This window comes from Hemiscyllium ocellatum, chromosome 25 (assembly GCF_020745735.1).
Source record: "Hemiscyllium ocellatum isolate sHemOce1 chromosome 25, sHemOce1.pat.X.cur, whole genome shotgun sequence".
NCBI classification, from domain to species: domain Eukaryota; kingdom Metazoa; phylum Chordata; class Chondrichthyes; order Orectolobiformes; family Hemiscylliidae; genus Hemiscyllium; species Hemiscyllium ocellatum.
Window position 1 is genome coordinate 13,444,505 of NC_083425.1, and position 15,111 is coordinate 13,459,615.

Here is a 15,111-nt window from a genome sequence, read left to right on the forward strand (position 1 = left end):
TGGTAAAAGTGTGGAACACTCCTCCAAACTGGTAAATAGCTGTGCAATCAATAATCCTATTTTTTGCTGATTATTAAGGGATATGGAACTAAGGTGAGTGAAAAGGGTTAGGCTACAAATATGCCATGATCTTTTTAAATGGTTTTAAAGGTTTTAAATGATTCACTCCTTTTTCTATGAATTGGGATTTGGGGTGAGGATGGCGGGACAATTACATTATTGATAAAGGATGCCATCACTGCAGTAATGAGAGAGAATGTCCTAGAAGGAGCGTGCCACCATTCTGTTTCCTGAACTCAATAATCAGTTCCTTCATTTTGCAAACATTGATGGAGAGATTGTCATCTTTACACCATGCCACTAAGCACTTAATTGACTTCCTGTACTGTATTTTGTTGTCATTTGAGATCTGACCTACAATGGTGGTGTTATCAACAACCTTGTAACTGGAGTTGGCATAGAATTTAGCTGAAAATGTGTTGCTGGTTAAAGCACAGCAGGTTAGGCAGCATCCAAGGAACAGGAAATTCGACGTTTCGGGCCAGAGCCCTTCATAGCCACATAGTTGTGTGTGTATAAGGAGTAAAGTAGGGAGGCTGAGTACACAGCCTTGTGGGGCAGCAATGATGACAATTATTGTGGAGGAGGTGTTGTTACCTATGCTTGCTGACTGTAGTTAGTTGGTCAGGAAGTTATGAATTCATTTACAGAGGGGGCAGCAGAGACCTAGGTTCCAGAGTTTGGAGATGAGCTTGTTTGGAATTATGGTGTTGAAGGTGGGGTTGTAACCAACAAGTAGGATCATGTCATAAGTATCCTTATTGTCAAGCAATTCCAGGGATGAGTGTAGGGTTAGGGAGATGGCATTTGTTGTGGACCTATTTCAATAGTAGGTATTCTCCAATACTGTGTGCCATTTTGGTCTCATACTTTAAATAATATCTCATATATTGAAGCAGATTCAGAGGAGGTTTCGAAGATTGATGCTTGGAATGAATGGGTTATCACACCAGGAAAGCTTGGACAGATTGGGCACATTTTCATTGGAAATGTGATTTGCTTGCAGGATATAAGAACCTGAACAGTCTTGATAAAGTGTACATGGAAAGAACATTTCCTCTTGTGGGTGAGTCCAGAGGGGACAAAGTTATAAAATTATTGGGTGCCCATTTATGAGGGAAGAGGCAAAGTGCTTTTCTCTCAGAGGGTTGTGAGAGTCCAACACTCTACAGTGAAAAGACAGTTGAGATGGGATCATTGCATATATATATCAGATAGAAGATAAATTCTTCTTCGGCAAGGGAATCAAAAATTATTGAGTAGATGAGGATGTTGGATTCACAGCACGAGCAGGTTCAAGGGCCCAACTAGCCTACTTCTGTTCCTAATTTATATGTTTGTATAGGATGCTCAACACAGCCAATAGATTGGGACTTATTGGACTATTGAATCTATTTGACTCCGAATATTAACTCTGATTCTCTCTCCAGAGAGGCTGAGCTTCAGCCAGACCTGCTGAGCTTCTCGAGCACTTTGTTCTTATTTCAGACGTCCAGCAACCCCAGTACGTAGCTCTTAATTTATATGCTTGTAGAGAATGCTCAACACAGCCAGTGGATTGGGACTTGTATCCCAAGGGCACTCTAAAAAATAGTCACGGAGGAGTTTTTAGGGCACTCAAAACAGTGGTTCGGCTCTCTGCTATGACAATCAAATTCCACCTTTGGATTTTAAGTCTGGTACTTTTCCAATTTACAAAATACAACTGGACATTTTTTTTAGATTAGATTAGATTACTTACAGTGTGGAAACAGGCCCTTCGGCCCAACAAGTCCACACCGACCCGCCGAAGCGCGACCCACCCATGCCACTACATTTACCCCTTACCTAACACTACGGGCAATTTAGCATGGCCAATTCACCTGACCCGCACATCTTTGGACTGTGGGAGGAAACTGGAGCACCCGGAGGAAACCCACGCAGACACGTGGAGAACATGCAAACTCCACACAGTCAGTCGCCTGAGTCGGGAATTGAACCCGGGTCTTCAGGCGCTGTGAGACAGCAGTGCCAACCACTGTGCCACCGTGCCGCCCACTGCCGACATGTCAAAGCTTTATTGATTTTGGAATTTAGTTGAAACAAAAATAAATCAGTACTTTTTTTTTAAAATGAGTACACTCAAACTTTATGGTACGACAAATTTTAGATAGCTATAAAAAGGGAAAATGGTACAATATAAATTTGAACTTTCTTGCTGGAACATATTGTCTATCACACACAAACATAACATCTGGTGCAGACTCTGTGATCAGTTCAATCTTTGAAAGCAAACTTACAGAAGAAGTGACATCAAAATGAAATATCATTGGCTCTTTCCCATTTGATGATTTTATAAATGACAATATGGTTCGGAGTATTTTGTTTTCATCTACCCATGGTTCTATTAAGCGGATTGTTTTCAGCAAGCTTTCCTTTCCAGTTTGGTTCTTCAATGTTTCATGCAGTCTCTTTACATAAAGTGATTTCCCTTTTGAAAAAGAACACTTAAATAAGCCTCAATTTAAATTGAAAAAAAAGACTTCCAGCATTCTTAAAAATAATTCAATCCAGAAACCATTCAAAAACAGATCAAATCATATTTTTAGCAATATCACAGCCATTACAGTTTAATACGAGGGACAGCCCATTCTTTTCGCTGATTGATCTGCATTCAAACCAATGACCAATAATTACCAAAATCCATCTTAATAAGTAGACCAATCATTTTGATTTCATTCAAGTTCCACATAAGTTCAAAAGAATACTGTTATTTTTACCTACTGAAAACACCAATCATGCTTTGGTTCTAAGTCTGACTTTAGGTGTGTTACTCGGCATCCAAACAGTGTTTATAAAACAAAAATGGAATCAATGATAAATAGATCATAACTATGAAGGCAACAATTTACTCAATAGTTCTCATATTTATAAGTTAGTTTTGAGTTAGTATGGACCCATACTTGCATCAATAAGTATCACCATAAATGTCAGTTCCTTCTTTGCTTATATCTTACATATCTGCACAGAATTCCTTGTCTGTGTTTTTTCCAAAAGTACAGCAGGATATCAAACTTCAAAACTGGGTCTAAGATCTTTCATCTATTATCTCTGGCTGCAATCCCATCTTACTGCAAAGTTAGTTATGCATCAAACAATATTTAACAGCTCTGAAGAAGAATCTATTGACTCAGAATATTAACTCTGATTCTCTCTCCACAGACGCTGCCAGGCCTGCTGAGCTTCTCAAGCACTTTGTTCTCATTTCAGACCTCCAGCATCCCCAGTACTTAGCTCTTAATTGAGTGGTTAATTCATTGGTTAAATTTACAAGTTACAGTTTTGAATAAAAGTATGACATAAGTATACTATAACTAAAAATAAATGCACAAAAATAAAAACTTGCATCCCTCATACATAGAAAATGCATTGACATAGAACTTTTGTTGAAGCTATGTGATATTTGGTGGGACATATCAGTGCACAAAATACTTTCACACAATAATATTTTGTCTACTTTAGAACATTAGCAGCCTTGGAAAAGTATCTATTCATTCAGTAGGAATTTGTCTATTTCCCATAATTATAGCCTCTAAACAAGAGCATCAACATAGATTGTAGGGCAAATAATAAATATTGCCGTATCAGAGATGCTCATGAATCAACAAGCCAAGCCAAACTAATTTAAAACTTCTTAGAAAACTAAAGTAGGATAATTTCAATACTTTCATCATAAATTTATAATATAGAAACTTACCAACTCCAGCTCTCTTTGAAGAAATCATCCTCACGAACATTCTATCTTTAAACACCGAAGCTGCAGATGAAATGTTTGCTGCAATTCTATAGTGATCCTCCAGGTAGATCTGGATTTTCTCTAAAGGTTCATGTGGAATTATATGCACCTTATATTGACTAAATGCAGATGGAATGTAGCAGTGCTCCCTCTCACAGCTGCACAGTATGACTATCTTGTAACGTGAATGACTCTCCAACTCAAGACTTTTGAACAATTCTTCACACCGCACACTGATGTCATAAGTCAGTTCCTCTGCATACAGCAGTGCATATATCTTGGAACATTCATAACCAGTTAGGCATCGTCGCATAAACAGTTCCACCTGCTCATATGTCGTCTCAGTTGTGCAAAGCAACACTTCATCGTAAGTAGGCAATGGCTGATCACTGGAGTACATATAAATGCACAAAGCAGATGTAAGCAATTCAGAACGTGGACAAACAACAAGGTTAGGGTGACTTTCATGAAATCCAGGTGGAAGTGCTCTTGTAATAGTTTGTTTTGTGTCAGCAACAATATCAAGAAGTTTACCAAGGGAGCTGACATCAAGAGAGTTGGACAGGAAATAGCTCATATTCTTCATGTAGTGTTCCCACAGCAAGTCCATTTTTTCCTCCATATCTCTTTCCTCAGCTATATCTTGGATACCTGATTTTGTCTTCATTAAGATTTCATTATCACTCTTGTCACTAGCCAACAGTTGAATCCTTGTGTTCCCATTTTTTGCAGAAAGTTTCTTCAGAGCTCTTCTTACATCTTCATCAGTACAGTCAGGTTTAATGAAGGATAACATCATCAGGACTTGAAGACTCGTGCAATTCTGGTCAAATAACTTTGTACAGAGGTAAACAATCTGCTCAGCTGTGTAGAAGTTTAAGTAATAATATTGAGACCTTTGTTGATTCATATATTTCTTCCACATTTCTAGATAGGCTTCCATCTTTTTGCAGAGAATCGGAAGCTGCTCAGTGACATTTCCATCAGCCTTAATCTTACTGACATTGTCTAATTTAAAATCAATTATCATGCAAGCTTCATTCTTCCTTGAACAATGTACTTCAGCTGTCCAATTCCTAAATAACATGTTGCCAGCTAAAGATAAGCTGATGAAAGATGTTGCAAGCCTCTGGACACTGGCAAATACCTGTAAACAAAGAAATGTATTTGAAGTCTGTAATTGATACAATAGTTGGGAAGATTACAGTTTTTATACACATCACGATAATTAACTATACCCCTTAATCATATTAATTAATTTTTTTGATATTCACTTGTGGGACATGGGCATCGCTGGGTGTCCAGCATTTGATGCCTATCCCTAGTTACCCTTGAAGAGGTGGTGGTGATCTGCCTTCTTAAACCATCACTGTCCACATAGTATAAGTTGACTCACAATGCCTTAGGGAGGGAATTCCAGGACCTTGATCTGGCAATAGTGAAGGAACAGCACTATATTTCCAAGTCAGGGTGGTGAATGGCTTGAAAGTCAACTTGCAGGTGATGGTGTTTCCATGTAACTGCTGCCCTTGTCCTAAATGCTGAAGTGTATTCATAAGCAGTCAGTGATATCCAGATATACTTGGATTCAGAAGACTACTTCCAAGTGGTTGTGAGTTTAGAAGTTGCTGTCTAAAGATCTTTGGTGAATTTCTGCAGTACATCTTGTAGATAGTACACACTACTGGTACTGAGCATTGAGGAAGAGGGATTAGGCCACTATAATCAACAGTGCTTCTCAATTAAGGCAAAAGTAACTACACAATCTTAATGTTTGGCTCTTTTAGCCATTGGAGAGAATGTATCATCCATTTAACAATTGTTTAAAACATTATAACTTTTTTAAAAAAATACAAACAAAAATACAATTTTCATTGTGGATCTCCATAATAGCCTTCTGGTTAAACAAATTAATTTTACATAAATCAACATATCAATGTACTATTCTGCCAATGGAATTAAGCTTTATATTATAATGGAAATGGCATCAAGGTGTTTCCAAGAATAATCTAGCTCAGGATGCATAAAACTACCAGGAGTTAATTGATTTGACTTGGAAGTAGTCTTCTGAATCCAAGTATATCTGAATATCACTGACTGCTTATGAATACACTTCAGCATTTAAAATTGTGGTTCTTACTCTACACCAAATTAAAAGATCAGTTGCTAAACCATACAGATGTAACAAATGCTTTAAAGAGCAGTTTACCTCTACAAATCTTTCCACTTCTTCACGTCCATGGTCTCCCTTGCCTGACATCAGCATGAGTTTATTTTGCAGCTCTTTCAATTCTTCGAGAGTATAACTTCGCAACTCCTCACTGTCATCATGTATTTCTGACAAAATTAGTGTAATAGCTGAACCTAATGAAAGCTATGTAATAAAGTAAAGGATTACCAATTCAATTCAAAATAGTTTTTAACCTATTGCTTTAAGATCTATTAAAAGAAAGTTGCCAGAAGGTGCACTTAGCAGGTTCGAGATTACATAGTAGTAAAAATGAAACAACATTTAAACAATTAACTATTTGCCTCACTTTTCTGGTGCATGGCACATCTTACATGCGGTTTGCATAATAGGAAGATTTAAATTCAGAAATCTCAAATGTTCAAATCCAAATAACAAATAAGTGTTATAGAAATAAAATAAAACCATTTTTGGTTGTAATGGTGTTCAATTAGTGATGGATTGAGATTATGAAAATAAGTCGAGATCAAAAAACAAAGACAACCTGGAAAAGTGGTATGGAGGATAGGACTGGTTGCAGGCTAGTGTCCTAGAATCACTGCTCATTTCAAACACACATTTAACCCCCTCACTTTCTTTCTTCTGCAGACTATCTTAAGTCTATATCGAGAGCACAGAAGAGATTGTCTTGAATTTGGAAAACAATTATTTTCTAGACGCTTTCAAAGAGTGCTTGAAATAACACTAGCATTAAAATCAACAAAATACCTATGCTTTAGTTTACTTCTGTCCACTAACATTTTAAATCAGGCAAACTTTACAATGATGCATCTAATGGAATGTGGAAATGTGGCCAATGCATTTATGGCTAACAGTTTCTAAAAGCAAGACCACAGTTTTTGTGATTGAGTTTCTGTTCAGGTCATTCAGTATTCTGCAAGTTTCAATTAGATCCTCCCTTATCCTTCTAACCTTCATCGAGTACAGACCCAGAGTTCTCAAACTCTCATTTTGGCGATCGTGACCATAATTCGGTTATGTTTACAATAGCAATGGGCAGGAATAGGTATATACCACAGGGAAAGAGGTATAACTGGGTGAAAGGCAATTATTATGCGATTCGGCAAGATTTAGGATGTATAGGATGGGGAAGGAAACTGCAGGGGATGGACACTCTTGAAATGTGGAGCTTATTCAAGGAACAGCTACTGTGGTTCCTTGGTAAGTATATACCTATCAGGCAGGGAGCTAGTTTGTCGAGAGAGGGAACCATGGTTTACTAAAGAAGTTGAAGCTCTTGTCAAGAGGAGGAGGAAGGCTCAGTTAGGGGCTTGAGAATTATAAGTTAGCCAGAACAGATCCAAAGAGAGGGCTAAGAAGAGCGAGGAGGAGACATGAGACGCTGTTGATGAATAGGATCAAGGAAAACCCCAAGGCCTTCTATAGGTGTATCAAAAATAAAAGAATGACTAGATTAGGGACAATCAAAGATACTAGTGGAAAGTTGTGTGGAATCTGAGGATATAGGGGAAGCGCTTAATGAATATTTTTCGTCAGTATTCACATTGGAAAAGTGAAATGTTAGTGATAATACGGAGATACAGGCTACAAGATTAGATGGGATTGAGGTTGACAAACAGGAGGTTTTAGCAATTTTGGAATATCTGAATATAGATAGGACCTCGGGGCCAGATGGGATTTATCCTCGGATTCTCTGGGAAGCCACAGAGGAGATTGCTGAACATTTGGCTTTGATCTTTGAGTCATCATTGTCAACAGGACTAGTGCCAGAAGAGTGAAAGATAGCAAATGTTGTTCCCTTGTTTAAGAAGGGGAGTCGATACAACCCTGGCAATTATAGGCCAGTGAGCCTTACTTCGGTTGTGGATAAGGTATTGGAAAAGGTTATAAGTGGTAGAATTTATAATTATCTGGAAAGGAATAATTGGATTAGGGATAGTCAACACAGTTTTGTGAAGGCTAAGTCGTGCCTCACTAGCCTTATTGAGTTCTTCGAGGTGACAAAACAAGTGGACGAAGCTAAGGTGATTGATATGGTGTATGTCGACCTCAGTAAGACGTTTGCTAAGGTTCCACACGGTAGGCTATTGCACAAAGTAAGGAGTTTCGGGATTAAAGGTGATTTAGCGGTTTGGATCAGAAATTGGCTAGCAGAGAGAAGACAGAGGGTGGTGGTTGATAGGAAATGGAGCTCAGTTACCAATGCTGTGCCGCAAGGATCTGTTTTTGGGGCCAATGTGGTTTGTTATTTTTATAAATGATCTTGAGGTAGGCACAGAAGGATGGGTTAGTAAATTTGTAGATGACACTAAGGTAGGCAGGGTTGTGGATAGTACCAAAGGTTACAGAGGGACATAGATAAGATGCAGAGCTGGGCTGAAAAGTGGCAAATGGAGTTTAATGCGGAAAAGTGTGAGGTAGTTCACTTCAGAAGCAGTAACAGGAATGCAGAGTGCTAGGCTAATGATAAAACTCTTGGCAGTGTAGATGATCAGAGATCTTGGTGTCCAGGTGCATAAATCCCTGAAAGTTGCCATCCAGGTTGATAGGGTTGTTAAGAAGGCATATGGTGTGTTGGTGCTTATTGGTAGGGGGACTGAGTTTCAAAGCCACGAGGTAATGCTTCAGCTGTACAAGGCACTAGTAAGGCCGCACCTGGAGTATTGCATACAGTTCTGGTCACCACATTATAGGAAGGATGTGGAAGCTTTGGAAAAGGTTTAGAGGAAATTTACTAGGATGTTACCTGGTATGGAAGGAAGGTGTTATGAAGAAAAGCTGAGGGAACTGAGGTTTTCATTGCAAAGAAGAGGGTTGAGAGGTGACTTAATCAAGATGTATAAGATAATCGGAGGGCTAGATAAGGTGGACACTAAGAGCCTTTTTCTTCGGATGGTGAAGGCTAAAATAAGGGGACATAGCTTTAAATTGAGGGGTGATAGATTTAGGACAGATATTAGGGGTAGTTGCTTTACTCAGAGAGTAGTAGGGGTGTGGAATAGCCTGCCTGCAACAGTAGTAGACTTGCCGACGTTAAGTACATTTAAACGGGCATTGGACATACATATGGATAATAATGGAATGGTGTAGGTTAGATGGGCATCAATTAATTTCGCAGGTCGGCGCATCATCAAGGGCCAAAGAACCTGTACTGGGCTGTAATGTTCTATGTGTTAAACTTTTCATTCCTGGGACCATTCTCATGAACCTCCTCTGAACACGCTCCAGGACCAGCACATCCTTCCTGACATATGGGGCCCAAAACTGCGCACAATATTCCAGATGTGGTCTGACCAGAGCCTTATAGAGCCTCAAAAGTACATCTCTGCTTTTATATTAAAGTTCTCAAAATAAATGCCATCATTGCAATTGCCTTCCTATCCACTGACACAACCTTGAGACTTTCCTAGACTAGAACTCCCAAATCTGTTTGTACTTCAGACTTCTAAATTTTCTCCCCATTTAGAAAATAGTCCATGCCTCTATTCTTTCTACCAAAGTATATAACTTCACACTTCCCACATTGTACTTCATCTGCCACTTCTTTGCCCACTCTCTTAACCTCTCCTAATCCTTCTGCAGCTTTTCCGCCTCCTCAATGCTACCTGTCCCTCTACCTATCTTTGCATCATCTGTAAACTTTGCCAGAATGGCCTTAGTTCCTTTGTCTCGATTGTTAATGTATAAAGTGACAAGTTGTGGTCCCAACAGTGAGACTTGCAGAACACCACTTGTCACCAGCTGCCATCCTGAGAAAGACACTTTTATCTCTACTCTCTGCTTTCTGTCAGCCAGCCTTCCTTGTATCCATGTTAGCACCTTGCCTCTAACACCATGGGCCCTTATCTTACTCAGCAGCCTCCAGCGCGGTACGTTGTCAAAGACCTTCTTGAAGTCCAGGTAGATAACATCCATTGGCTATTCTTGCTCTAACATACTTGTTACTTTCTTAAAGAATTCTAGCAGATTTGTCAGGCATGACCTCCCCTTGATAAACTATGCTGACTTTGCCCTACTTTATCATACATTTCCAAATATTCAGAAATCTCATCCTTCACAATGGATTCCAGGTTCTTACCCAAGACTGAGGTTAGGCTTATCAGTCTGTAATTTTCCATCTTTTGTCTTACTCCCTTTTAAACAGGAGTGTCATATTAGCAATTTTCCAGTCCTCTGGAACCCTCCTGATTCTAGCGATTCCTGAAAAATCACCACTAACGCCTTTACGATCTAGAACATATCTAAATCTCTTTAGCTATCTCCCTTGGAACTCTGGGTGTAGTCCATCTGGTCCAGGATATTTATCCACATTCAGGCCGTTCAGGTTTCCTAGCACCCCTTCTCCTTGGTGATAGCCACCATACTCCGCTCTGCCCCCTCACTCTCTTGAATTTTTGGGATAATACTTGTGTCTTTCACCGTGAAGACTGACATTAAGTAATTATTCAGTTCCTCAGTCATTTCTTTGTTCTCCACTATTATCTATCCAGCACAATTTTCCAGCAGCCCAATGTCTACTTTTGCCTCTCTTTTGCCCTTTATATATCTAAGGAAAGTCTTCCTTTATATTACTGGCTAGCTTACCTTCATATTTAATCTTCTCCCTCCTTATTTCTTTTTTGGTTGCCCTGTGTTGGTCTTTGTAAGCTTCCCACTCCTCTGGTTTCCCATTGCACTTCACCAGACTGCATGCTTTCTCTTTTGCTTTTATGCTATCCCTGACTTCCCTAGTCAGCCAGGGTTGCCTCATCCTCACTGTACCATGCTTCTTTTTCCTCAGGATGAATCTCTGCTGTGTCTTCTGAATTACTCCCAGAAACTCCTGCCATTGCTGTTCCACTGTCTTTCCTGCTAGGCTCATCTCCCACTCACTTCTACCCAACTCCTCCATCATGCCTCTGTAGTTGGCTTTATTTAACTGTAATACTGTTACCCCGATTCTATCTTCCCCATCTCAATTTGCAGGTTATGATCACTGCCTCTTAAAGGTTCATTCACCTTAAGCTCTTTTACCAAGTCTGTCTCATTGCATAACACTAAATCCAGTATTGCCTGTTCCCTCACGGGCTCCACTATAAGCTTCTACAAAGATTAATGATGTAGACATTCCACAAATTCCTTTTCTTGCAAGCCACTGCCAACCTGATTTTCCCAGTCCTCCTGCATATTGAAATCTTCCATGATCACATTTAAGGAATCATTTGCAGGGTGCAACACTCTGGCACTATAATATTGTAGAGACTATGAAAGAGGGAATAATATTGTGCCTTATTACCACGTTTGAGGGCATTTTTATACTTGCTGTACCTTTTCTTTGTCCTGAGAACCAATGATATAGATTCCATTGTTGTTTATGGCCGAAGCCAGTGAAAGGGAGGACAGCTCCACAGACCCATGACTTTCTTTCACAGTTTTTAGCCACTCCAAATGCCGGGCTGAATCGCGCTGAAAGCAAAAGAAAAGAAAAAGAGGGCTGCTTTTACAACTTACTAGCAAACCAAATAATACTTGGAGTAGGATACAAAAACAGAAAATGTTGAGAATACAATGAATGATCATCAGCCATAAACATAAACTCTGGACATTTCTACTGATAGTGCATGACTTGCTGAGTATTTTCAGCACTTTTATGTTTTTATCTTTCCTCAAATTTAGCCATTCACTCAGTGAAAAATAACACTGCTGTTTAAACATCCTTAATCAGGTTAGCTAAAGCTCAAATCCTGTGAGCCATAAAATAATTCATTAGAAATTAAATTCTCATTAACAACAACAATGTCAAAAAATCAAGTTCTATCCCTTCATCATCTTCTCAACCAAAAAGTAAATCCAGTGGTCCCACCACCTTTTCCTCATGGTCAGCTCTTCTGTCGATTTGTCCTTGGGTTTTTTTTAAAAGAGTGATTGGAAAGGCAGAGTTGCTGAAATGTCTCAGAAAGAGCTTAGTTTAACAATGACAGGGGAGTGGCTAGTTTGCCCAGTTCAGATTTTTTCTAGTTTGGTTTAGTTATAACAGTAAGAAAGCTGCTTGCAGTGAGGAAAGGTTCCAAGCTTCTGCAGATGATTCCTGACTAAATTCATAATTCCTGAAACCTCTCCTGCCTGTAAGAACCTGTGTTTGAATCTACCTTTTGCCAGGGGATGTGCTTAAGGGATGTTATGGGAATTAGATCAGCTCCTGAGTTAAGGTGCAATATTGAGTCGGTTGAGTTTTCAAATAGTTGTTATTCTAAATTTTGTTTTCTTTTGTTCGTGTTCAAATTAATTCTGTTGTGCGTGAAGCTGAGTGATTTGACCAGCTGCAATACACTTGGAATATCCTTCACATCTGCTTTTAAAATAAATAAAAGCTAGGGTCTAGGCTACCTTCTTGAAATATTTTGAGGTGAGTCTGGCCTGGTCCATAACAGTCACCCACCCTTTAAGTATTTAGGGGTGTGCCTTTCCACAACTCAAATATCCTTTAAGTTTTGGCTACAGTATTCCTGAAACCATGATTTCTAAATGGGCCAATGTATAATAACTTGTAACTGAAGGATAGCTCTTAATGTCAATACAAGTATAATGATAGAATTAGGTTTATGAGCAAGTAAAAGCTTGATTCAAAGCAGTTCAGCAATCAACAGAAGTTAGTATATTGATAATTCTTCCGTAAAGAATTATTATTGAAAATTAGGATTTGATTTACCAGTTTCTTAGAAAGATCAGGATCATTGTCTAAAGCATTCCATAACTTCTGCAGGCAAGACATAAGATCAACAAAACCAGCATTTGGCTTTAGTTCAAAAAGTAACGATGAGTAACCTAACACAGCATCATGAAAACAAGCAACTCGGTCAACATCAAGGTCATTTTCACCAGCTGATATTGAAGCCAGGTCAACAAACACTTTGAGTTCATTTGTGTCTGGAAAGGGAAAAAAAAATGAAGAATAGGGTAAAGCCTCACTTTCATATTTACAAACATAAACTTAAGAATAATATATATAAAGGATTAAAACTAGTTGAAGTAACCCCTAAAAACTAAAGACTTTCAAATAATTTCACATTTTAAAGCCATTGATGAACATGTTTCAACTACTTAAATTTGTTGGATAATAGTTTGCAGCCCAAGCACACATTACAATTGCCTGCTCAAAACAATAGCTCCTGTGTTAAGCAGTGTTTTTGCTCATCGGTTCCAACTATCTGGTATACTAGGGGCTCATACTCTGTGATTATGAAGTTGTGCAAGATACAGAACATGTTGACTAATTTATCCTTGATCTGTAGGAGACCACATGGCATCACAAATGCCTAAAGCTGCTTCTCCATATCTTAATAGAAATCTCAACCATCTGTCTTCTGGATGTATGTACTTGACTGAAAAGCAGGATGCTGTAATAAGACAAGGCAGCAAAGGGTAATCTTCATCATCGATGACCCATTGTTTTGCTGTTGCACTTGAACCTAGACCTTAAAATCAGTTTGCCCTTTTTACATCTCAGGGTCAAACAAAGCGCATACCTTCTTCAGACTGGTTATGTGTTTGTACAGTACTGTCCCCTTCCCTTAGAATGTTCACACACTGGGCCTTGTGCCTGACTGTCTGACCTCCAATGTTCTTCCTCCATTATAATAGCAAATAGCAGTACATCCAGAAAAAGTGGCAATTTTATTTCCAAAATTGACTGTCAAAATGGTTGCTTTTAATTACAGAATGAAAATGGCCTCAATTCATTCTGGAGCAGTTCGTTGAAACCTTCTGTGATTTATTAGATACTGTTGCAATTTCTGTTCTTGGAAAGTACGACTGAAGTAAAACCTCATCTAGAGATTGAGATGTGGGGTAATAATACAGTCAGAATTTTTAGGCCATTTACATACATATATGTATATACTTGACTGTGCTTCTCAGAAGATTAAGATACAGGCATGTCCCTTTCTGAAGTACAAACAAATGCAACTAACATCACAGCGTCTTCACTGTAAAATTGAATCAGCTCAAACAAAACCAGAGACAAAGATCAAACTAACTTTCAGAAAAAAATACAGAGAAACCTTAAAATTTATAGATGTCATAAAGTCAAAAAATCTTTTAAAGTTATTTACCTTCTAATGCTTCTTTCACCCAATGTACAAATTGCTGCCTTCGAGTAAGCTCTTCCAAACAATTTCTGCGAGATGGTGTAATTTCAACAAGAAAGTTTTTGGCTTTTATAAGTTGCTCATTTATGCAGTCCAACCTTTGGTCCTTATAGGATTCATTTGTCTAAAATAAAACATTAAATTGTGTATCATCCAATTTTAACTTCAAATTTCGTGATCTATTTCAAGCTTTGCTGATATGCAGAATCATTGATTAAAATTTAGTGCAAGAAATCAGGATTCAAACTATTTTGCTTGTGAGGATTTATAGAAATAATATATATTGTTTATGTATTTTTCAAAATTTAAAATGAACATGTAGCACACAATTATACTTAGAACAAATGAGTGTTGTTTATCCAGTAATTTTTTGTGAGGTCTTAGTTACAGTTATGGTCATCCTCCTCAATTATCTCTTTAGCAGCACAACAATTTCCTCAAGCAAATGTATTGTGTTAGTTTTTTTTTACTACAATTGTGGTCTGTTTTGAAAAGGTTTAATCTCATATCACTTCCATTTAGTTTAAATAAAATCTTCCTGCCATTACCTTCCACAAGTTATCACCTCCTTAATGGATAATTTGAAGTGTTATGACCATCTCAAGGTCCAACGTTTTAAATCTTTCCTATAACTTACATACAGTAACGTTCATGTTGTTGTAATCATTCTTTGGAAAGTTTCATAATTGATTGAATGCAGAATTGATACTGTTGCTATGGCTGTCAGTACATTTGGGCTTGAGTGTATGACACCTGGTGCATTACTGTGTAATGACTGACACAACTATGCTTCAGTGGACAGTAGGAAATTGTGGGTTCAAGTTTACAATGCAACCACATCGCACAAAGTTCAGCAGCTGAGAAATGTGGCTTCTAAATAATTGCTGTAAATCTGTACTTATTCAACTCTTGTTTGAGTTCAGGCTTTAATCTTTTTGATT

The 15,111-nt window shown here is 38.3% G+C and overlaps 1 protein-coding gene across 1 annotated transcript in view; it reads right to left on the reverse strand.

The window, feature by feature from the left end:
• Positions 1 to 15,111, reverse strand: part of rnf213a (ring finger protein 213a) — a 168,369-nt gene that overhangs the window by 97,382 nt on the left and 55,876 nt on the right. The window contains exons 18-23 of the mRNA XM_060844830.1: positions 14,135 to 14,294; positions 12,733 to 12,950; positions 11,352 to 11,489; positions 6,045 to 6,209; positions 3,797 to 4,982; positions 2,340 to 2,530 (exon numbers count right to left, since the gene is read on the reverse strand). Coding sequence (XP_060700813.1) covers positions 2,340 to 2,530; positions 3,797 to 4,982; positions 6,045 to 6,209; positions 11,352 to 11,489; positions 12,733 to 12,950; positions 14,135 to 14,294 — 2,058 coding nt within the window. The remainder of the gene's footprint in view (positions 1 to 2,339; positions 2,531 to 3,796; positions 4,983 to 6,044; positions 6,210 to 11,351; positions 11,490 to 12,732; positions 12,951 to 14,134; positions 14,295 to 15,111) is intronic.